General features: G+C 35.7%; 1 protein-coding gene across 1 annotated transcript in view; it reads right to left on the minus strand.

Annotated features, from left to right (window-relative positions):
* The window catches only part of LOC150101956 (uncharacterized), a 37,964-nt gene extending 12,050 nt beyond the window's left edge, over nt 1-25,914 (minus strand). Inside the window, exon 1 of the mRNA XM_090400755.1 lies at nt 25,747-25,914. Coding sequence (XP_090256881.1) covers nt 25,747-25,788 — 42 coding nt within the window. The 5' untranslated portion in view covers nt 25,789-25,914. The remainder of the gene's footprint in view (nt 1-25,746) is intronic.
* Between the last annotated feature and the right edge of the window lie 646 nt (nt 25,915-26,560).

Consider the following 26,560-nt stretch of genomic DNA (forward strand, 5'->3'; position numbering starts at 1 on the left):
TTCCGCCGCCCCTCAAAATTTGTCGCTCTAGGTCCGGACCTATACGGCCTATACCTAAATACGCCTGAATCTTGCCAGTCCTTCTTTTTGTTCCCAAAGAAGAACTGGCTATGGGCTCTCCCCTCTCTCCGGCTTTAGCTAACCTATATATGGAGCATTTTGAAAATAGTGCTTTAAACAATTATCATAAGAAACCGAAAATCTGGCTACGCTATGTAGACGATATTTTCATCATATGGCCAGGAACAACAGAGGAACTAACTAGTTTGGTCAGCATTGATAAAAAAAATATACCCAAGTCAGACCTCGGACAATGTGAACGTGAACAACAGAACGTGACAGCATCCAGCATTGTTCAAACTTAGCATTTCACTCTGAATCTGCATTCGGAGATTCAATTTAATGAACAGTCAGACAACTGCATAGAATGAACTATTTTAAGTAATTTCTCATTTCTTGTGTTTAGACTTTTAGTTACCTTTGATCCCTGAAGTTGTAAGTCATACGACTTTCGAAACTTGTCGGATTTGTTTTTTATTGTTATTTATCGTAATAAACACGTGGTTCAGTTACCGGAATCTTTGTTAATAACTGAAGAATATTTGAGTTTTTTTTTTTTTTTAACCTAGCCTTACTATTATTGTGATAATTACACGACACTTCCATATCAAACGGTACAAAAAAAAAAAAAAAAATTATTATTATTACACTTGAACAGGATTTGAAAAACTTTGTGCTAGATCACAAGTCAGGCAAATATTTCACTAGGCAGGTGTCAGCCTGGTTGAAGTACGACTGCCCATAATATAGAGTGTTTCAAAAAGAATGTCCCGATTTGAAAAAAATCGGGACATTCTTTTTTGAATCACCCTGTATATTGCACTCACGTGTTTTTGGGAAAGGATTTCCAATATCTAATTATATACTGGAAAATATATAAAATACTGAAAAAAATAAATAAATAAAATAAATAAATATATATATGCCGTTAGCTCTACACACATATTAACTACATCAGTGGATTCGAAAAACATTTATTATTATTATTATACAAACACAAAGTATGGTACGAGGTATGATAATGTTTATCATACCTCGTCTTAAGTTGGCGCAGTGTTTTTTTTTTTTTTTTGCACTCTCGCCACCTCAGTCGGCAATGCATTCCACTCACTAACCACTCTCCATGCAAAAAAGGCATGCCGCACTCTCTCTTACGCACCACACCTTTATACAACTTCCAAAAATGACCTCTTGTCTCTATCCTCTTCCCTCTTTCAACCGTTTGAAAAATATCCTGGGTATCTATTCGATAAGCACCCCTTCAGCCTGTCTTCATAGTCAGCATTCCACAACCCTGACATTGCTTTAGTTATTCGCCTCTGAACTTTTTCCACAGCTTATTTCTCACCTAGAAACGCAGGTGACTAAATTGATGCGCAGTAGTCCAGATATGGTCTACTGACCAGATGTGGTCTAATCCAAACCTTGTACAGCGAAATGTCCACATCCTTATCTCTACTTTTCAGTGTGTTCTTCTAAGTATACTGTCATTTCTTTGCGCTGTTTTTATTATTTTTGCAATATGTCCCTTGAATTTCAATTCTTTATCCACCAATATCCCAAGATCATACGCTTCCTCCACCTCCTGTAAAACGAGGGTGGTCTGAAAAGTTCTCGGCCTAACAATGAAAAAACGAATTTATAATTTCAAAATTATTTTTATTTTTCAACATTGTATCTTTATGCTATGCTTAAATACCTTTTCGTTTTATTATTAAGAGGCGGAAATCACAGAAACATTCAGAATATGCTATTAAAGGATCATTTATCATTAAGAAACGGAGCGGCACCTGTGGGCAGAAGATAAGACTAATACCAGTTATAGGACTAATTACTGCAAAGATCGGTGTAATTTTAAAAGTGTGAACCCGGATCTTCACTTATTTTATTTTTTTTTTGCATCAATGGATGTATATTCCTTTCTTGGTTTTTATTTCATCTCTCTCTCTCTCTCTCTCTCTCTCTCTCTCTCTCTCTCTCTCTCTCTCTCTCTCTCTCTATCGCTGCTTAATCTATCAGCGTTGTAATCAAGTATGTGTTTTTCGCTCGACCGCAATTTGGTAAATGCTTGAAAATAGGGGTCCAGTTTGCTTGATATACTAATATAATATAGAAATACCAGCAAGGCAAAAATAAATAAATAAATTTCTGAGTGTAAAAACCCTTCCGCTTCCGGCTCAGACTGGATAATTTAGTTACGTGTTCGTACATTTGAAAAGTCCTGGTAAATAATCCTGGCCTGCTTGACCGGATTTGAACCCACGTCCTTTCCAACCCCATGCACATTTCTTACGAATAAAACCAAAAACATTATCAGTGTTATCTTATAAAGTACTAGTTATTAAAGTTAATAACTAACGTTTGACTATTAAGGTTGAAAGTACCTAAAGTATTTATTCATTGATATATATGTTTACAATTTTGAATAATACTCTTAAACAGGATATATTTTAATTCTTTATTTGTGTCTCTGATATTTCAATTGGGTAAGATATCTCAGCCATAAGTGTGATGATGTACTTCTGACCATTTTCCTGTTTGTTTGCCTACTGCTATTAGATCTTTCTCCAACTGCTTAAGCACCGATTTGATTCCTTTGGTCCGTCTATATGCATAAAAGACCTTTGCTGTGACGAGATGAATTTTATTTGAAATTTGGGATTTTTTCTTAATTATGGTTTAAATCAGACCACTTTCAGTGGCAAAATTCTGTACAGAATTCTAGGTTGCAAATGTCAGTATATAAACTATAATACATCAAGAATCTAAAATAACTCTCGATAATATTCCTATACAAAAGTGTTACTGTCAAGTCCACTTTTTTGTTTTTTATTATCGATCATTTCCATACACTTTGTTTGTTAATTCCAAACCCAGTCTGAGACTTATTTTTATTACAGGAAGTGAAATCTTAGTTTCTTTTTAGCTAACGAATAAGCATAGGATTTTTACACATCCAATTTTTATTATGTGTACTTATTAAATACCAAGTTTGTGAAGCCATCTTAGACTCGAAAATGGGTGAATTTTCGAGTCTACGATGGCGTTTTTTTTTTTTTTTAATGGTAGCATGGGCAGAAATCAATATGATTGATAAATGGTATTTATCCATCTAAATTTACGTTGGTCCAATGGATAAACACGAAACTGGATTCATTTGCTTAGTCAGCTGTTTGGTTCATGGTGGATCCAATCGCCGTTCGACACAGGCAGATAAGCGATCTGTTGTTAATGAAATAGTACCTGCTCAAACATAAACTTTTTTCTTTGCACAGAGAAGTTTTGTGTCACCAAACAGGACTTGCCAGACAATAAAACATATTCTGCCCAGTAAAGTACACCAGACTAGGAAATCAACCCTTTAAAATATCAGAGAAGAGTGTACTTAGTTTAATCTAAAAACTGTTTAGGTCTCTCTTCCGCACTGAGTAAACTTTTTTGGTTTGATCTTCATTTTCGGAAATAGAGAATAGCCGACAAGGTTAGTTACGTGATCTAGATAAAGGAATAGTAAATATTAATGAATTATTTAATTAATATCAGTTGTACATACATTAAAGACAACTGCCAGATGTAATATTCTTATTGTAATGATGTTTGTACGTAAATTTGCACGCACGCATTACTTTTGAATTCTATTTTAATTAAACCCACTTTAAAAAAAAATTTAAAAAAAAAGTGCACAAAGCTTAACGACTGATTTCCTCTCCCATTAAGTTGTAATACGGTTACTGTTATCTCCTACAATCCGTGTAGTAACCATATGATATGCTTCTCAACGAAGTTTATTATGTAAGAAAAAAAAGCTGCGATAAAACCACACAGAAAAAGCATTTTCTACTATAAATGAACTTTTCTTTTCTGTATGTAGGATAATTTCCTATGAAAATTGAACAGTTCGTTTTCATTAGTCTGTTAGTAGTTGTAATGTAGCACCATCTCGCATACAAAATGTTGAAATAAGTATTGTGAACTTCAGTTTTACAATGAAATATACTAATATACGTCTCTCGTAATGCTACATAATGCAAACAATTAACTCAAGTTAATTGTACATCTGTATACTGTCAAAGGTAAAAGATCTGACATGTAAAAAATCCAAAGGACGGTCCAGAATTAGATGGATAGACAAAATAAAAGAGGATCTGAAAACCAAATCACAACAAGCGACAACAAACTGGACAGAATTGTTCGGACTCTCCCGGGACAGACGGAAGTGGAAAGAGTTCATTCGGCCTCATCATCACCCACATAGATGATGGAAGAGAGAAGAAGAAGAAGAAGAAGAAGAAGATACTGTCAATGGTACGCTGAGAACTTCGAAAGAAGCGTTGTGTATCGGTGGCCTGTCTACTTGTGGCATTGGTAAAGGAGTGCATCCGCCGAAATCAACTACAGCCATTATCCAATGGAAAAGTGAAGGTTTTAACTTCGGCAGACACGGCCAAGAAGACATAAGAAGCTAACACACCAAGTGTGCTGGGACTTGATTGTTCAGTCAGTAGTTCAAGTTGATCTCTCTTTATACGGACAGTACATAAGCCAAACATCAATCATAGTAATGAACAGCATAGAATACACTGAACGTTCTAATTATTTTCTTCTGGTGAGCATTTTCCTGTAGCTAACGTGATTTAGCTAAATCACGCTACACCCTTTTCTGATCTAAATGGGTGGGTGTAAATATGGCGGATGCTGGGGAACACCGTGTATGTCCGACATTCTCAGCCGTAGCAAATGCAGCTTCCAGTTGAACTTTTTTTTACCGGATCTTACTTTAAGATAATTTGGTAGCAATCCCACTCAGAAAAATTTGGAAATCCTGCATGAGTCAAGATTAGGTAAACATTTAATACTTTTTTCAATTTTTTAAATTTATTTAAAGTTTAAATTAGATTACGTTAATTACATAAATATATTAGTTCTGAAAATGGGAAATATGAATACATTGGGTTCTGTTGTTTATTGTCTTAAACAGACTATATGCCGAACTCCAATCTCCTAGCTATATCCCAGTGGGGCAAGGGAAATCTTATAGACTTCAATGCCAACAAAACTCAGTCCTGTCCGATCTCTTGCAAGAAAGAGCTCAATCCCTCCCCTAGCTTTCCTAGATATCCAAACAAATTTGCCTTCTTGAACTGAATATACCTCCAACCTTTCCTGTCACAAACACATTTCAACCATAGCTTCTACAGTCGCCAAAAACCTTGGAGTACTTTTTCGCACAATACACTACTTCATACCTTCACATCTGCCAACTCAAAACAAATCCCAAATCCGCTCAAGCAGGAATATTATTACTCCCATATTTGGAATGGTGCAATAAAATCCTCTCCAAAATTGCTCGATTCTATCCACAATTAATCATAGTTCTCTCTGTCTCTCTCTCTCTCTCACACACACACACACACAAATTCACTTCAACACCTCTTTCACAGACGTTCAATTTCTGCGTTGTGCCTCTTCTACAAACACTTTCATGGACAATGCTCTACTGAATTGTTCCTATTATTCCTCCACTTTCCTCCAAAATCATTAGAACAAGAGCCACTGCTAACCAACATTCATTTAGAGTCTATCTTGAAGCTCACCGAACCTACTTCACTGCCTCCTCTTTAATTCTGTCTACTTTTGTTCTTTGGAACAGCCTTCTTCAACGAATACAACCTTCAGTTGTTTAGAACAATGTAAACAAATTCCCTATTTCTTCTTATCCTCTTGTCCACACACGGCACTTACTATAGCTTTTTTTAACCTTTCGTGTCAAATCAGATATTAAAAAAAAAAAAAATTCGGACTACTGTGGTCGGATATGATCATCAGGGTTTTTGTTGAGGAGGAAGAAACTTTAGAGAAAGAAATATAGACAGTTATCAGAGATGATTCTTAGATTGTGGAATATTGGCTATAAGGACAGATTAAAGGCGCGTCATCTGCAGAGATTGACAGAAGGAAGTCTCTTTTTTTTTATGAATTCCATCCACGCAAGATAGTGGACTCGCATGGGAACAATTCAGTTGGAGAGTAGAAGCATTGTTCGCTCGACCAGCCAAGCCAGAAAACTGAGACATTTTAAATTGTTGAGGGGTATTTGTGGAATGAACACTGGAGAGTTTTCTTAGGGAAAAAAAAAAAAAAAAAAAGGGAAAGTGACAACAAAGACTAGAGGATACCCCTAGAAATTGCTCAAGGGAATGATGATTAGAGATGGAAGAATGATTTTTTTTTTGTTTGTTTGTTTGTTTTGCTTTACGTGGCAAGTGGTGGAATAACATTGTGGAGTACATTACCAAAATGCCTTATGAATGCCAAGAGCATGGATTATGGGAGGTTTACTAACCTCCTACGACGAGTCCTGAACTCCGAGGTGACTAGTGTAAAATAATAATAATAATAATAATAATAATAATAATAATAATAATAATACTGGCAATGGCTACAATACGGATATATTAAAAAAGAAGCAGAAAAATTTATTCTAGCAAGCTCAACAACAAGCATTACAAACTAATGCAATGAAAGCAAACATTTTGGACATCAATAATAACAGCAAATGCAGATTATGCGATCAGAAAGATGAGACTGTAGAACATCTAATCAGTGCCCGCAGCAAAATTGCTCAAACTGACTATAAACACCGCCATGATCAAGTTGGCCGAAATAGTTCATTGGCATGTATGCAAAAAAAAATACGGCTTTCCTACCTACTTCTGATAACTGGTGAAAGCATAAAATAGAGACTGTATTGGGAAACGAAACAGCAAAAATTCTATGGGATTTTAGAATACAAACTGATCGCCATTTGGAACACAATAGACCTGACATCACAATTATCGAACATCGACAGGTTTGGATTATCGATATCGCAGTACCCAGTGATAACAACATTAACAACAAAGAACTGGAAAAAATGACTAAATATCGAGATTTGGCAATCGAAGTTGGCCGACTGTGGCTTAAACATACCAAAGTCATCCCAATAGTTATCGGTGCACTTGGTGCAATTTAAAAGAAGCGATCCAACTATTTACAGCAATGAAACATCAACGAAGTGACCCCATATGACCTACAAAAAAACAGCATTACTTGGGACAGTCCATATTTTACGACGCTACCTGACGGACTATTCTTAGATTCTTGGGTAGAATCTGAATTGTTTTGTATCACCAGTCAAATTTTTGTGTATATGATATCTTGTTTTGACTGTGGATCAATAATAATACTAATACTACTACTAATAATAATACTTATTAATATCCTTATTATTACTGCAGTGAATGTAGGATACCATTTCATCCTTTATCACACAAATTCTAAAAGAAGCGACAAAACAGTGAAACAGCATATGGGCTATTTAAGATGTAATTCAGTTTTGAAACAGCCAGACATAATAGAGTTGCTCTATCTATGCAATATTGCAAAATGGTTAATCAGATAGAAAAGCAAGATGTATTCTCTTGTTCGGGGAGACAAAATTAATCAGAAAGTTTAACAAAGATCCTTCAATGAAGAAAAAAAAAAAAAAAACATTTACAAGCGTCGTAAGAAGTAGATGATACAATAGCTGGAATGCAATAGCAAGCCAACTGTTTATTCAACGTCTGCAGAAACAAAGGTGCTTCATAGGCTCTAAGCTACAGATATTCCAGAGTCGCTTAACAGCGACAACGCCTGTATCAGGTAACACTAAGCTGCAGAAACTTCAGACATTACCACTGATTATAAGGATAAAAGGGCGTTTAGTAATGAATACATTTTATATCGCCATAATGGATTAATTTTCCATTTCATGACTGCTGGAGAATATAAAATTGTATATAGTAACGTTTTTTTTTTTTTTTAATGTTCTGTAACTTTCATTATAAGACTTCTAAGCTATATGGTTCCTTTATTTAAAATCCTGACCTTTTAATTCCTTTGTCTATTTATAAATGATGCAGAACGATTTGGGGGGGGAGATGCGTTCTTCGCGTCTGTACATACTTCGAAATTTCCAAATGCGGTATGATTTTGAAAACTAACTGTTATGACAGGATTGTCATATTTTCATCCCGTTTCGATAAATGAATACAACACGAAGCCCGTTTTCCTTGGTCTTTGTCAAGCGAGAAGATACAGGAAAATCATTAAGTCGACATTTTACGGGTTCAGATTTTATGTTGGTGAAATGATGGGAAAATACTTCGCAATCACTCTTGACACTAGCTGAAGTTGACGGCCTTCGAATGAGACAACTTACCGATACTTTGCCATGACCCCATAACACAAAGTCAGGAAAAGGTGACTATACAATGATAAGTCTGTCATTCGTAAATATTTATCACTTAAGCAGGTTATGCGTCGTTCTGCTTGACTGTCAAATGCTCTTTCATTTTTTTATATAAAGATTAATTTGTGTACAGCTTATATGCGCTATTCAGGACACGACCAGCCAAAGTGTAGCGAAAGATGTGTGGGAGGTCATATAAGTGGATAATTAAATATTTACTGGCGTGGTTCTGAGTTTGTTTATCTGAATAGACAGTTTTATATTGTTCCACCTCCTGCACTCCCAACGTGAAAGGTTATTGTCCATTAATTTGAATGTATTCTATCTACCCAGTTATACTTCCATCCAACCCATCTGTTCACTTTAATTAATCTCAACGAAGTTTTACCGAGCTAAAAACGTTGCTCAACTTGTGATTTATTAAATTAGACGTGCGGAGTATAATTTAATACATTGGAATTGATTAATATTTAGTCATTATTTTAATAAATAATTATAATTATATTTACTAATTTTTAATATTTATTAATATTAAAAAATTGATATTTAAAAATTTTTTAATTTTTTATTTAGTTTATTAATTAAATTCTCCGATGTTTTTTATTTTTTGCTTTTTTTTGATATATGCAACCCATTAGTAGACAATACTTACAAATCGAATGCTTTACGAACTTCAAACTTGATGTTTTAGTCAAAGCAAGAAAAACATGTTTTCAAAAAAAGCAAAGCTGCACTTCAAACGAATCCAAAATGGCTAATCAATTACGGTCAAAATCAATCTTCAGCATAATGTACGCGACTTAGATTTTTTAATAATGACATCATGTTATTTGGTAATGATTTGCATATATCTGACTGGTCACGAAAGTTGAATTTGAGACATAACTATCAAGGACTATGGATGATTTTGCGTGCAATCCGTGCATCTACTACCAACAAGTTCCATTGTGAGTTACATAATGCAAGGATCACAGAAGAGTTAGGAAAGTATAGAAAAAGCACTGGAAATCAAGTAATTGTCTTGGAATACGAGGCAGTTAAAGGATGGAACTAAAAAGATAAAAATGTTTTCAACCTCAGCTCTTCAGAAATTAGAAGGTCTGGGATAATGAGTGGGACTGCCTCCAGATTTAAAATCATTGTTATTCTATCTTATACGCCAGCTTAAAATATACCACATGTTCGGTAAAGCTAGGATAAGTCTTAGAGCTCATGATACGTTTTAGAGGGTAGAGATCAGGAGATATTATCATCTTATAAAATTCTTTTACCTAATAGGGTGTACATACAGTAGTTGGATAAGAGCCGGAGGTGTCCACGCGAACTTATTGCCATCACAGCCATCGAAAGGAGATGGCTATGATGTGCTGTAGCCTACTGTACTTCTTCAAAATAAATAAAAATAAAAAACATCTCACGATCAAGAAAGATCTGGCACTAACATAAGCCAGAGAATCTGTATTCTGTCATTACTGTTGTCGGGAGTTTACACCGATCTCATTGAGATGGATAATTTAGAACCCTTGTTCAAATCTGTGCTAAAATTCACTCCCTCACTTGCAGAGGCAATTCATGTAAGACTAAAGTTAGTGTCAAAGGTTATCTAAGGTAACACACATGTTACCTTAGATACAAGCTATGCGTGTATTCTTCTGGCCGGTTTACTTGTTTTTGTGTGAAAAATACAAGTTTCTGTGAAGAGATAAACAGTTGAGTCATAATCAAGATTGGATTCTCTCATTGCTCATACATTATACAGTAAGTAAAACTTACTGTCTAAAACTTATTGCTTGTTAAATAATCATTTGTTTTTCTTTCATATTAAAATCCCCTATCCATAATACTTTGCTTTTGCTTATTTTATTAATAACTGTCCCATAATATTATCACTACTTCCATCACCCAAATAACACGTATCACACCAGTCTACCTTCTTCTAATATGAAAACATACCATCGATCTCATTGGTATCAACAGTAGCATCTCCGGCTTTTCTTCTGATAACAATATATATTAGGCACTTCGATCCCAAGGACATCCCGTGTTAACCCACAATTCAGAAATCTACCCAGTGTGGATTAATTTCTCTAGTTAAAAGTTACCACAGAGACAGTTACCACATGATATGATACTTTTTTTTTTTTTTTTTTGTAAAACCACTTTAGTCTACGACAAGCAGGATAGAGTAGTCTCACATCTAGTGATGAAGATCACTTATCAAAAAGACTTTCACAAACATCCACACCATTGTGGAATTCGAATGGAGAGTTGCTATTATGTACCGGGCCAAGCAGTGTGGCAGTCGTTGCCATCAATTTCTTTTAAAATGTCGCTGCTGTAAATGCTCGATTCTCGTAGTGTGATCTCTCTTACGAACGTCGTAGCAGCCAAAAAAATATCAAAAGATAAAAACAAAAAAAAAAAAAAAGGAAAAAGGAAAAAAAATTATAATGTTAAATGAGTTTGATTAAAATTCGCTTTTTATTATTGTTCATTAAATATTGGATTGTAGCAAATAAAAAATCTGTGTTAATTTTCTTATATGTGTAATTAACGGTATCAGGTGTTGTAAAACGTGTAATGTTGTAATTATACAAGTTCGTACGAACAACAGTATTAGCATTGTTTTTAATATAAAGATTTATAATAAGTATCTGTAACCCCGTGGACAATGGGTGTGTAACAGTTACCTTTCTTGCATCAAAGGAAATTTCCTTCTGTGTTTGTAGAATTAAGCAAATAACGAGTAAGCAACTAAGGCTATGATACCGAAATGCTATGCGTGTATTCTTCTGGCCGGTTTGCTTATTTTGTGGGATGAAAAATACAAGTTTCTGCGAAGAGATGAACAGTTGAGTCATAATCAAGGTTGGTTGCTCTCACAGCAGCGCCACCAATTCCACTTAAAAAGGGATTGGGAACGTTCAGGCTGTTATTCGAATGACTGACGAATTGTGCTCAATATGCGTCCTACCTTGCCTCAGCGTGCTTTACTTGTTAAGTAGTTTTACCTTAAAAAGTGCAATGCCGTAGCGGCCCTTCGGGAATTTAGCTTCATAACCTGAGAACAGGTCCTATATTAGCTGTAGCACTGAGAACTATGATTAAGAAGTTTGAAGAAACTGGATCACTAGGAGTTAGACCTGGCAGAGGACGGAAAGCAGTGCAAGAAGAGACAGTAACAGACGTTGCTACTGCGGTGTTCGACGACAGAATCAGGGTCCCCTGGACCCTGATTCCGATGAATAAAACATTATTTCCTGTGAGTTCAATCACTACATTAATTTCTGTGTCTCTCTCGCAAGTTGTTGTTTTAGTTTAATTATTATTATTATTATTATCATTGTAACGCGCCACATATCCAGCTGGAATGAGTGACGCGGCTGTCGCTTACACCGTCGAAATGTTATTATTCCATTTTATCTGCCTTTAATGTAATTATCTGCTTGTTTTCGGCTCCGCCAGCGCCAAAATTCACCCTATCGGCGATTTTTGGTACTTTTTTTTTTTTTTTTTTTTCGGGGAAATCATCTCCCCATGCCTTCAAAAGTCCTGATATAAAATTTGGTCTCATTCCGTTTATTGGTTTTAGCCACAGATACCTACAAAGAGGGAAAGTTATTTTATGGCCACCCTGTATTTATTTTTTTATATTTTGAAACAGCACTTGATAGTGTCACATGATACGTTGATATTTAAAATGCAATATTCGTCTGGGTATTAATTTGGTGAAGTGGATTGGCCATCTGATTGATATCAAAGGGTTGTGTATGAGGAAACGATATGGGGAGAAAACGAAAGCTACCAGTGGAGTTCCACAGAGCTCTGTGCAACGACCGTTACTGCCTTTATATCAATGGTATTATCACTGGAATTCAGGGAGATATCCAGTTGTTTAAGATGTGAAGCTGGGAAAGTTATTAAGTGTGGTGCTTATGGCTGATGTGGTGACCCTTCAGAGGAGCTGAATAAGTTGGAAAATAGGCAAATGAATGAAGAAACCAGATGTATGTTGCTAACTATAAGGTCTTGAACTTTGAGATCTGCGGGAGACTGCATATGCATGTAGAGATATACTAAGGAAAGTACGGATCTTGGGGTTATGGAAGATCAAAATTTGAAATTTAAAGGGCATGTTGCAAAGACGGCTCAAGTCAGAGGATTACTGCAATATCAAGAACATTGATGAACAGAGATAAAATGGTAGCGATTCCGCTGTGTAATGTCCTGATCAGGTCTAATCTTTACCACTTTGCTCAAGTATGGTCATTGGCATTTGGAAGAGATGAAGATATTTTGGAATGGGTAAAGAGGCGGTTGACAAAAATGAGAGAATACATTGCCAGCATGTGTCCTGAATGCTAAGAGTGCGAATTAGTTTAAGGTTCAGTATGATAGATATATTGCAGGAAGGGGCGATTTCCGTGATATATGTTGGACTTTAGTATATAATGTATAACCCACTTTCTCTCTCGCTTTTTCTCTCTTTCGCACAGACTTTGATTCCAAGAGAGTTAATGTGATAATAATATTATTATTAACAGTTATGATGCAGCAGCACGGCATTATTATAACTGAAGTCCTAGCGAGATGTGAAAAACTAACTACATGAGCAGCATGAAGCAGTGCCACTCCTCACAATGGGGATAAATGCAGTCCATCCGATCTGTTTTGGATAAGGATGATGCAATAATGCTTCACGCTTTCTTTATACATTTTTCCATGAGAAATCTACTCTTACGAAGGTCTTCCAGAGAACCGTGTGCATCAGAGGTGATAGCCCGTTCCGCAAGTCCATGTTCAGGCTTATGATACTGGATGCAGTTTTTATGTTCATCGCAAGGAACGGTTGTGAAGATTTTGCAGATTAACCAAAGTAAGAAAAGGACGGTTGAACGACGAGGAGCTGTGTACTTGTTTACGGTCTCGATGATAACTCTGAAACCATCAGATAGAAAAGTAAATTTTAAATATTTTCTTCTTTTTAGTAAAGTCCCCACATTACCAGATCGTTAGTAAGCGAGCAATATGTGACAATCTCTGAGCATTAAAGCGCGCTTCTTGTACATATACTGGCCACTGAATTAGAAAAATTTAGTCTGAATTACAGGCACATATGGTGTGAATCGCACATATGCGAACTAGAAGGTATTGGATTGCATCTACGTCTACAACATACTAGGAGTTCACCAGACAGTCCTTTAACTAGCTCAAATTTGACGGAAGAGGACTTTGCTCCCGGATATGTTTTTCTAACATGTCCCATGCATTCTCAATGGTGTTCAGATTCAGGCTTTGTGGTGGTTAAGGAAGATGGTGGAAGTCGTTACCATGCTCGCTGAACCACTGCTGAACAATTCCTGCATGATGGACAATAGCATTGTCGTTCCATGAAGCAACCGTCACCTGATGACTAAAAAGTGACCATTGCAGGATGGACTTGATCGGCATCAGTATTCAGATATTCTTTGAGTTGTGTTTACAAGGCAAGCTGGGTTCATTGCTTCAGGGAGCTGTACTGTCGGTACAGAACAAGGTATACTGTGACTGGTCGAACTACATAACTTTTTTTCCAAGTCTTCCAGCGTCCAGTCACAGTGTTTCCCGACATCACTGTAGATGAACTTTTCAGTTCTTCGCAGAAATCAGTGGTTATCGTACAGGCATGCTATCGCCGCTATCCTTTTCAATTCCCCTCGCATAGTTCGAGGAGATATGAGTTGGGGAACAGTTTCATTAAATGCTTCGATCAATTGCTGCATGCAGGAAGTTCTGTTTGTCTATAAGCCTTCTGCGACGACTGCGATCTTGGTTCCTAACAGACTCGCTTAAGTCCACAGTACCGCCTCTAAGACAGGCAATGTGGATTATTTTTCCATTGAATAAACATCCGGGATATCTCACGTTTGGAGTAATCAGTCAGCTGTGGTGTTTTCAAAATCGTCGTTCCTGCCAGACGGATACTCACAATAAACTCTTTATCGAACTCTGAAAGATATTTTGTTTTTTCCTATTGTGATCAACGCTATTGACAATTACCGACCAGCAACATTCTAAAATAGTTGCCTACAACACGTGATGAAGCACGTGACAAAGTATTTTCCCGCAAGTCCACGTTTACGTACATCTGCATAAAGGTTTCTAATCTAGTGGGAGTGTGTGCAGTATGCTTTCTCATTCTGAACAGTTGATTTTCCCTTATTGGCTCTTGTGATCATTAAATTGTCATTCTTTTTAGAGTGCTTATAGTATAAACACGGATCAGATTAGGAGACAAGGTGTAGTCTTATAGAAAATCGTAACTGCCTCAAACTCTTTTAGTTATGTCTGGAAGATTAATATTACGAAATTTTCTATCTATAGAATGAAAGATTTTTTTTTTTTTTTTTTGGTGGGGGAATCAAGAAAGAACAGCTGCATAATCACGACCTTTAGCTGAAACCTTTAACTACTCCTGAATAAGAAATTGAGAAGGAACGTTTATTACTAACTCATCGATGTTTATTATGATCGTAGAGGACGATGATAGTTGAGTAAAGATGAAATTTCTCAGTACTCCCGATATAATGGCAAGTGCTTGTTTCAGGTGCTAATGCTAATAATGTTCAGTAAAGTCATAAAAGAATTTTGTTAACCTATTTGCAGAAATTTATTTTAGCTAGTAAATAAAGGTGGACCTTAGTTTATTTGTACAGATATTACTTTGTAATTCATATCACTTATGTAATATTTTGTGATACTGTTTTTGTAGTCATTTATTACAGAAGTAAGTTTCTTTGTTTGTGATTATCCAAAAATTCCCTATATAAAAAGCAGTGTCTGAATATTCGAAGGGACCTAATGCTATTGCAAAAGTGCTACTGCTTTCAAAATTTTCAGTGCTAATAATCTTTTGTAACATCGCTAACAAGAAGTTTTGTAACAGAGTATAAACACAGACTGTTGAATTATTTGTAGACCCAAAGTTAAAAAGAATACGGTGGTCGCTCTTTCCCAACTAAAACGTCAGTCCCATACCGCAGCAAATAGTAATGATTTTTAGTTAAATCATTATAAAGTCTATATCTATATTGATATCTATTTTTATATAAACGCAGTAACCTTCATTTCATTTAAAATTAAAGATATAGTGTACAGTGGTGTATACTATACCATTTTTGTAATAAATAATTTTCATTATTTTTCAGCTCACCCTCACACTTCTCTTAACGACTTTAGACTCGCTAGCCTCTTACGGCCAAGTAACCTAGCCTCATGTGTTGTTTGTCAATTGCGTGTATTCTGAAAACGGTTTGTCTGTTCTGAGGAGACTGACAAATGTGTTCAATACGTATCATTTCGAAGCCATTTTTATACATTCTTTGAAATAACTGATTGCTTTAGTACGTGCAATTATACTTTTTTTTTTTCATTATCTGTTGTTCTTATGGATGGTTTCTAGGTGATATTTTCTTTGCAAGGTTCCTTTGTCGGTGATTGATGTCTTATCAGAAAATGTGGCATCAACATTGTTAAGCGATTACGTACATTAAAAGCTTTCGTTATAATTTAACAAAGCATTTTCCAAAAAGTCTTGTGGTTTCTTTTTATCTGTAAGTTGTTGAGTGCAAAACTTACCAAACAAGTAAGCCGTTTCCGATCTTTGGCTTCTTGATTGCGAGATAATTGTTAAGAATGATGAACCCGAATATCCTGTCGACCATTTCTAGAATTCTTAAATGGTATTTCGCTTTTTCAGCTTCTTGAAGTTTAAGTCTCTGATTGGCTTCAAGAGCAGTTCCGTCTGGATTCCTTTTTATTTTCTTGAAATGGTTGGGAAATAAACCCGTCTATTACTTATGATTTTTCTTGTTGTTTTCTTTAATGTATATAATGAGTTTACGTTTTTTTTTGTTTTTTTTTTTGTTGTTGTTGTTGATATAATCATGTTACATTAACTCGTACAGATATTTCATAGATAATCATGTTTAATGACTTCGAACACGCCAAAATATCAATTACTTTTCTTAGCAAGTGAAATTTTGTTGCGTGATTCAGCCAACATTCGGTGAAGGATGAAACTGCTTTTTAAACATGATCGTTTCGTATCTCTGGTTCAGGATCTTTACTTTGATTTGTGCCTTGTTTGGAAAGAGAACACATTTCAAGCCTTTAAAATAGGAATAACTTTATTTAAATGGTGAATTTTGTTCAGTGTAAAAACTTTCTGACTAATTATATTTTGTGCATTTTTTATGAAAATTTCGCTTCTCATGATTCGTTTTATCCATTATTTTATACACAACTTATTTTTAAAGCTCTAACTACACGTATTTTATTGAAATTCGGTAAGTCGGTATTCGGAACTTTTACAAACATTTGTAAAGTCTTTTTTTTTTTTTTTTTTATTTTTTTTATCCGACTGTTTACCGAATGTCGAAATTCTGAACACCACCTCCGTCTAAATTCTAATTTTTAGAAGTCTAAGAATCTCTCTTCGCTGTTCAATTTTGATTTCATTCAAGGAAATTTTTTCCCTTCACGTCGCCTACTCGGTGGATTTAATTACCTCCGTAGTTCAGTCGGAAAGACCCGGGTTTGATTCCCGTTCATGATGTGAGCAGGGGCGCGCCGGCCATATGTGCAATGTATGCGACGCCCACAGGCGCCAGGATAGTAAAGGCACCAAAGAGGAGGAAATACTTAAAAAAAAAAAAAACGTTTTTTTAAAGTGATTTTTTTATTGCAGGGGGGGATAGGGGGCGCCAACTAAAGTTTTGTACACAGGCACCGGACACTACTGGCGCGCCCCTGGATGTGAGGAATCTTTATCTGGTCTCTTTCGACTAAAGATGAGTTAGCCGGTCTCATACAGAGGTAGAGGGTTTTTTCACCCGGAAACTCGGGTTTTTCGTCCCTCAGAACAGGCAAACCATCCCGTGAACACACATGGATCATGGAACACATACTTAATCCCTCACTAGGAGGGTTCAACCAGTCCTAAGGGACGGCTGAGCTATGGGGTTCTTCCTCTCCAGTTTGACGGTTGAGGTATGGGGTTCCTCCCTCCCCCATACGAATAAAACAAAAAAAAAATTACACATATTACAGGTAAAGTCAGATGTGCGTGAACGTGAAAGTTTACAATGAAGCATAACCAATATAATATTCTCATAATTTAATCAGATCTTTGAAAAATAAACAATATATCATTTAACTTTATTTTAGACTTTTAAGTAACAGAAATATTTCAAATAGTAATCGGAAAACACATCCTCATTGCAAAAAATAATAAAGAAATAAAAATAGGTTAAGCAATAAAAAAAGAGAATTCATGCAATTAGTAGACCCTTTTTAAAACAGTAGACACTTTAATGTAAAGTAAAAAAGTAATTAAGTAAAGTAATTGAAGCCTTTGGCTCTTCATATATCTAATAAAAGTAGACACTTTAAAAAAAAAAAAAATTCCAGCCAGGAGCAATCTAAATGAGTACTTTACTGAAATTAATGAAATATTTAGCCAATTAAAAAGAATAATAAATAAATAATAAAAAAAACTCAATCAAGTGGTTGAAGTCGGAACCAATTAATCAGTAATGTAGATGAAAGAAAAATGGGATATTGCACATCTCAACCGCAAGAGTCTAGTGTTCGATTCTCATCTTGACGAGAGCAATCCTTTATGGGTTTTTCAAATGAAGGTCAATTAGCTAATTGCCATCCATTAGCTAATTACCATCCATATGGATAAGGGTTTTTTTAATGCAAATCGCCCGTAGCACACGCATCTAACAGATAAAAATACTATTTGTGGCGGTAGCGTGCTTAGTGTGTACATGGAGCATTAAGTAATCCTCCCGAAAAGTGTCTTTGGAGGTGTCAAGTAATAATCAGTAATTTATTTCTGCTTTGCTTTAACACTCAAAACATGTTGCGAAAATGTTCATTGCAAATTCACCTTTCTATCCTTTTCCTAGTCTTTCGTACTTTTTTTTTTCCTATTCTACTTTTTTCATTCTGTTAACATGTTTTTGCCATTCCTTCTTGTTTACTTAAGGGCTCACTTTAGTGAGTACGAGCGTGGCAAACCCGAGGTACCTGATACTGGACCATGTCTTACTTCATGTACTATACATCTGTTATATTATCTGTAGACAGGTCCTCTACTCTTCTTTTTTTGGCTTCTTTCTTCTCTCCTTGCTCCTTTCCCCCAATGCTATTAGAGTATTCGAGGACTAGCGGTGAATCTTTCCTATTTTGCTATATCATTTCGTTTTATGCAGCCACCGAAGGGGGCAAGCTATCCCCAAATAGGTGACGGTCCCAAGCCCGGATAAATGGCGAGGGTTGACGTCAGGGAGGTCATCCGTTCATTAAACTTCACTGCCAGCTCTAACTAATGAGTCAAGAAAGTGATACAAGGGCTAGGGTGTACCCCTTAGGCGACGCGCAGCTACATCGCTCTACACGTACGCACAGCAAAATTTGTATAATCCTTTTTACCTGCGTTTACTGCAAATATTTGACTGCTTTCGGCTCCGCCAGCGCAAAATTTTCCCCTATTGGTTTTAGTTTTAGCTCCAGATACCCACCAAAGAGGGAAAGTTAATTTATGGCCACCCTGTATAATGTATGCATTTCACCTCAGCCAACACTTCAATTCATCCCACAGATGTTGAATAGATCAGGGTTCTGTGGAGACTGGTCAAGTGTGGTGACGTGCATGTCCACAAACCATGCAATTACAGCATCAGCTTTATGATACAGTGCATAAGCCCGCTCTGTAACTGCGTGTCATATGACACAGTGCATTGTCTTGCTAAAAGAGATAATGGTGAGGACCGTAAAACCCCACAAAGTAGGAAGCATTGCACTGTCCAGTTCGGATACCTCTCGGAGTTTAGTGTTCGTGGCACCACAAACAGAGGTCCGAGGCCAAACCAGGAAAAACAGGACTATACCATTACACCGCCCTCTGAATTTCATAGTTGGGGTTACGCACTCTGGTAAGAGACGTTCCGGCATCCACATTCGTCAATCTGCTCGGTACAGGGTAAAGCGTGATTCGTCGCTCCATACCACAGCTTTCCGAGCTACCACGTTCTACTGTACACGCTCTTTGCACCACTGAAGACGATGCTGTATGTTGGTTTCGAATAATGTGTGGCTTGCTTATTGTGGTTCTACCATGGAAACCAATGTTGTGAGCCTCGGTTATGGATGATTTTGGGCAGATTCGTGTTCCAGTCGATGCGCGGAACTCCGCATTCAGCGTCAACATTATCCGTCGTAGCATCCTACAGTCACATTCCGTGAATGTGGTGGGTCGTCCACTGCGAGTAGCACTTGCAGTTGGCTTCCTGTTCTTCCATCTCAGTGTGGTATCACTGATTGCTGGCCTTGGATGGCCCAATTTGTCAACAGTTTGCGGAACAAAAAGAAGAGAACTCCCGCAGTTCTCTTCTTTGTGTCAGAACTGGGAGTCATCCGGACACAGTTGCACTGACCTTTGGAGACAATCATTTTCCTCCCATTTATACCGGCCACAAACAGGTGACGTGTTACATGGCACGATGCACCTTGCCCATCGGGGGTGTCCCTTGTTTGTTTGTTTTTCCCCAAGCAGTGTACATCATTAATGCCTAATATTGTTATGCTTGAGTCGTATATACTTATACTTTGGATCCAATTTTTCAAAGAATAAAGTACGATCCTTAACGCAATTAATTTTTAATGTGACAACATACATTTATATTCAACAACAAAACTATTTTGCTTAATAACAAAACTTTTGATGTTGAATTGTAGAATTTAATAGCATAATGGATATCATGACTCACTTTTAAAAATTTTAGCGAACTCTGTGGTGGGGGGGGGAAGCAAAAGAGGAAAAGCATTCCAAAAATGTTTATAAGCAGAATGCACCATGATAACCTCGAAAATAATTCGTCATCCTTCCAAAGCGCACACTCACCATTGTCATAATTGGATATCTGTGGAGAAAGGAAATGTTATTTCCTCCTCAGCTTATTTCCATGTATTCCCAGCAACAGTATACTCTGTCATCTCTTGACTTTTATCTATGGGCTTTTTTCTCAACGAAATATACATAATGATAATCCGAAGGGGAAGTCGTTTGATTAGTTACGCGTGTGGCTCTTCAAAGTTCAGTCCCAAGTTACATTTTTATAAATGCTTTGGTCTTCGCGGGAGGTCACTGTGAACATTCCTCAGATCACTTATGAAAAGGTTTCCCCACGATACATTAGTAGATTGGCTATACATGCTTTATATACCTTGTATTATATCAACGAAGAAGAAGAATTACCTAGATTGTTAAATTATTCAAACATTTTTCACGAAGAACGGATAAGAACCAATGACAAAGTAATTATCTGTACAGGATTACTGTACAGATAATTACTTTGCAAAATAAACAAGAATGAATGTGTGCAATACTTATAAATATACTTCATCAGAACTTGGAAAACCAGTTGCAGGAGGTGTGTATGTGGGCGAGGGAGGGGGGGGGATTATTCCCGATGGTCTATGAAGTAATGTTTTGCAGTACAAGGTTAAACGTTTTCTTCATATGAAAGCTTGATAAATTCATCTTAATATATTATATATAGATTTTAAAAAAGAAACTCATTAACTCCATATTTTTGAAGCCTGCAACGAAGAATCCAAAAGGCTGTCAGTTTCCTCGTGATATTGTGCTGGTTAAGAGTTTCATGCTTATAGTTGGTGGGACGTATTATAGAAATGTTGACGAATTCACTGAATTACATAGTGGAGCTCACTTGACATAAAGCAGAGCAACTGACTGACTCCTTGCTCTCTCTCTCTCTCTCTCTCTGGTCAGTATTCCACGTTAATTACTGTTATTATAAACCATCCACCACCATTCTAAAAATAATAATAATAATTCTCTTACTAATGAAGTATAGATGCAGTTCTAAGTCATTACGAGGGGGAAAACAACGTAAATATTGATGAATACAGGTTATGTGATAAATCAGAAGAACCGACGTAAGATCTCTTTATTCAAAAGAACAAAAATAAGTAATGAAGCAGCTTATTTCGCAACCAATTCAGGAGAAAAAGGAAGCCCAAAAATGTCATTCCAATATTTGTGTTGATGATGTCAGCATCTACGGGAAGAAAATAAATAGAAATAATTAAATAAATAAAATTACAAGAGGACATAACTGAAAAGATTTGGAAATTTCAGGCAGGATTGGGAGTTCTTGAGTCTTCCTGTCACATTGAACAGTAACAGGTGTGAAAATACAGAATATATTAGCCAACAGAAATATTTCAGTCTTCTAGTATAAAATAAATGCAATGTATAGGTTAGTGTATATATTATTTCCCTTTTGATATACTGTATTATTAAAATAAATTTAAAAATTCCGTTTTAGCTATAAAATAGATACACAAAAACTTTTCAGTAAGGAGGAAGAAGATGATACACGAGTTTCCTTTAGTAATTTCCGTAATTACGCTAGATCTGCCGAAGAAAGACTTATAGTCGGAGAAGGACTTATAGTCTCTGAATAGAGAAACTTTTTTTAGGCCTCTTTTTAGCCTTTAGAGTAAGTCGACGTTTGCCATAGGAAACTAAAATTTTATAATTTTATAACACGAGTTTTTAAGTTGTTAATTTAGAATACTCAACCTTGAAATACAATACTACTCAGTAGAATACGAACACAAGATGGCAGCTTGTTATCTTCAGTATTCTCTTGTCAGCTTTTCATCTAATGTAATGAAGGGCGATGAAACGAACCGATTTCCAAAGTCAGAAGGTAAAAGAATGCAGCGCACTTCCTTTACAAAATAATAATAAAAAAAAAGAAACTTTAAATTAATCATAAAATAATTTTCTCAAGTTAGCCGGTCTTGGGCGTGGTCAGCAGGGTTTTTCTCCCCAGTTTATCTGAGGTTTTTCCTCCCGCAAACAAGCAAACCGGCTCAGTGAACACACGCACACGGATTACAGTCAGGAATACGTAATACTCGGATAAAATTTGGGGAATTGAGATGTGCCGGACTTCCCCGTAAAAGGGGCTCACGGCCGTTATATCATCATACGCTATAAACAAATGAACTGCTAATTTAATGTATTTCATTTATAGTTTTCTTTGAACAAACCCTGTCCATATGCGGTCAACTAAGGGAATAAGTTCTAACACGCAGTGATAATTTACTGCGTGTTAGAAGGAAATCCTTGTTTCGTTGTTAAATTGGAAACTCAACGAACGTCCGTTTGGTTGATTTACGAAGTAGCAAACAGTGTTAGCATTTTGGAAAAAAAAAAAAAAAAACTTTCTCAACTGATCAAGGACTTACTAAGTTACAAAACTTTACCTGTTCATTAAAAAGGTCGCCAACTGAGGAATTCGAGGTTAGAGGCCATCATTTTCACGCATTTCCAGGAAATACAATATTTATGGCAAAGACAGACAAAAAAAAAAAAAAAAAAATTTCCAACGTTGATGGATATGTTATTTTGTGTGCTGTTTTAGAGAATGCGTGAATTAAATGGCACGAATCGGCATCAGGAAGAATAAAGGGGAAAAAAAATAGAAAATTATTTCTTCAGTATGTTCGAAATGCGCTAGCTGATGAAATTTATGCAGCTCTGGTGGCCATTTCTATAGATGAACACTTTGTCAAGATTGCTCCCTCTTAATTGTAGAGATTCTTGTCGCAGCTGTGCAGTCGCTCACTCCTTTCACACACTAACTGGCTTGTCTTCGTAACGTAGAACTGTTAACACCTGTGTGTGTGTGTGTGTGTGTGTGTGTGTGTGTGTGTGTGTGTGTGTGTGTGTGTGTGTGTGTGTGTGTAATAAACAACATATCACGAATTAACCTGTTAACCTTGAATCTCGTAGAATAAGATATGCCAACGCATAACAGTAAACAACGAAGATGGAACAGAACTTCCTAATTGCATAAAACACAATACACATCGAGCTATTTTATGATAAAATTCCTCACTAATTTAGCATTAGATACTTCTTCCTGGACAGAAACAATACAACTACAGCATTTTTGTGAAATAACAACCTTCTTATTACAAAGTAAAGTACTGAGGACTCGGTTAAGGTTAAGATAATCCCAAAATTGTTTTATTTTATTTTATTTTACTAAAACGTAAGTTTAGTAATAAAATTAAAAAAAAAACCCGGATTATTTATACAAGGAGAAATATACTTTATTAATAAAATTTTCGCTCATCGTTTCATGACCACCATCAGTGCAAAGAGCGTCAATGACTGTAAGATCAACTCAGCGGGTGATATGTGTTAGTTTCTAGGGCTTTAATTACAATCAAAACCTCAGCAAGCGTAAGAATAAAGGTACAAAAAATCGAATTAACATTCAGGAGGAAATGTTAAGTTATACTATTTCCCATAACGCAAATAAGAGTAGTGCATAGCATTTGTTTAAATTTAGAACGGTGTGGGAATGTTACACTATTTCTTGATATTGTCTTCCCTTAAGCAGATTCCTTAGGAATCTGCTCTTAGGTGGGACTTCAGTTATTTTATGGACGGCATCATTTCCACGCACACCGGGAGATAAATATCACTACCACCTAAACACTGTCACAAACATTCATACAAGGAAAAGCGGAGTGCTGTTCGCTTGGCCAACCAGGCCATCACACAGAGGTAACCTGCTTTCTTGTAAAGGATATAATTGTAGTTTAATATAATAATTTTAATTGATAACATATACGTGATGAACATTAAAAATAAATTTCATCGAATATTATATGTAAATGACATATAGTCGTTATATTTATGACAACATTAATGTAACTGATATTTTTATAACGATGACAACTGTTGTTATAACAGAGGGAGAATTACAAAAGCGCATTTTATCCCTTTATCCTTTTCAAGAAATCTGTTTTCTGCAAATCACAAAAGTAGAAAATAGGTTTATACTTTTATGTAGTGTGGTCGTAATAATAATTGCTAAATTACAGGCAATGTAAAATTTTCTGGTAAGCTTGGAAAAAAATCACGGGGGAAATTAATGAGCGGATTACGTTCAAGTAGTTTGAGCTTTAAAAAAGGTCATTGATGTCAACATTTTCGATTCTGAAGACATCCATCACATTTTTTTTTTTTTTTTTTCAAGAAGGTACAATAATGACTGAGAAATGAAGCAAAAATATACCGGATGTCGAAACGTCGGAAAAATCTGATCTAAGAAGATGAGATTATAATCAAAAGCACTGCAGTTACTATAAGGTTACAACATTACAGGTCATTAATTTCTTTTATCCACATGGGAAAATAATAATAATAAATAAATAAATAATTATGTAAATGTTAAAGGAAAATATTCCGAAAGTAACCATTGAGCATGTCGTCACAAACAAAGATTAATTTGTGTTGCAAGAAATAAAAAAATATAATTTAGAATAATCGGTCTACGATGTTTTTTGAAAGCCCATTGTATAAGCTAGGCTGCCTCAGGAATCCCAACAAGGTGGTCACATTTTTAAAGAGAGAGAGAGAGAGAGAGAGAGAGAGTGTGTGTGTGTGTGTGTGTGTGTGTGTGTGTGTGTGTGTGTGTGTGTGTGTGTGTGTGTGTGTGTGTGTGTGTGTGTGTGTGTGTGTGTGTGTGTGTGTGTGTGTGTGTGTGTGTGAGAGAGAGAGAGAGAGAGAATAAAAGAGAAGTTTAAGACCCCAAGTGTACTCAGGTGGTAAAGCAGCATTCGAATTTACAGGGAAAAAATAGTCCGAAATTTTCGATATTTTTTTCTCGAATAAATTATTCATCTCATTTAAAACAATGAAAAATTTCTCTTGTGAAGAAACGTTATATTGAAAAAAAAAAAAAAATTGCTCGTAAATCAATACAGTACTTCATATCAACAGAGATATTTTTAAAGGAAAAAAGAACCGGAATTGTTAATGTGATATTCTGTTGTGTTTTTTTTTTTTATTAAATGATATAAGTAGTTTGGTAAGAACAAAAAAAAAAAAAAACGAAACAAATCTATATTAGTTATAAAACATAACATAACTTTTACGCACATATTTTTATAATAATCACTAATACTGAACTTGCATTGCTATTAAATCTAGTTTCTAATAATTCACAATCGTCTGCCCAAAACTACAACGTTTCATCATGATGAAATCAAAACATCGTTCTTAATCTAGTTTTGCTATTACGAATATCTTAAAATGATTTAACAGCTTAAAAATCGATATTCGCTGGAAAGTATTGAGAAAGATGTTTTAATTTTTAATCTATTTTGAACAGCTACATTTTTATAAGCTGAAGCAATTTAGACTTAATGAACTTTGTCAGCAGTGCTAATTGTCGCTTGGTATTAAAAGACTGCGTATGAAAACTACTTTTAAATATTTATCGTAACAAAAGAACAACTTAAGTCCTTACCTGCACAGCGATGATGACGACAAATAGCAAAAGACGAATCATTACTGAATTTTAGAAAGAGACTTTTAACTTCCGTCACTTTCTCAATCTTTTCGCCAAATTCAAAAATTTTTGTTTGTTTGCGCGCTTGGTTTTATTTTTCTCCTCCACCTGTAAAGTTCCACTTCCTTAGCGGACTCTCTGCCACCTCTTTATCACGGAGTTTCGCTCGCTTCGCGCACCAACTTGTTTTCTTCCTTTTCATCTGCAGCGTGAGAAGATAGCGCCCCCAGGCGTACACAATTGAAATCATTTGTAGTCCTACAGTTTATTAAGCGGTTCAAGGGACATAGACATACATATATCAGTAAAGAAGCGCCCCCTAAGGGCGAAGTTGGCCGTCTTGTTTCCTGGAAAAGATTAATATCATCGTTGTATGGCAAGTTTAATAGAGAATTAAAGCATATTATATGTCTGCTGGGTTTTCATTAAAAAGCAGGAAAGGATCCGAGAATAGGTGATGTGTGTAAATATTAATAATATCATATAAGCAAATAGAAATATAAATAGCATTGCATGCATTTTTAAATATATATATAATAATTTTAAGTTAATATCATTTTTTAATTTACCATAATACTTATTACTGCGCATGATAATTTTAAATTATTACGATGTGTAATAATAACCCCAACAAATAATTTTATTTATTTATTTTTGAATATTGACTAAATAACTGTGATATTTTTAATTAAGTAAATAGAACATCGAAACATACAGGTCAGTATGGATTTGTTAAAGGGATGTCGGGATTTATTAATCTACTTACATTCTA

This window comes from Typopeltis vanoorti, chromosome 11 (assembly GCF_054136105.1).
Source record: "Typopeltis vanoorti isolate ZY-2024b chromosome 11, IOZ_Tvanoo_1.0, whole genome shotgun sequence".
Lineage (NCBI taxonomy): Eukaryota > Metazoa > Arthropoda > Arachnida > Uropygi > Thelyphonidae > Typopeltis > Typopeltis vanoorti.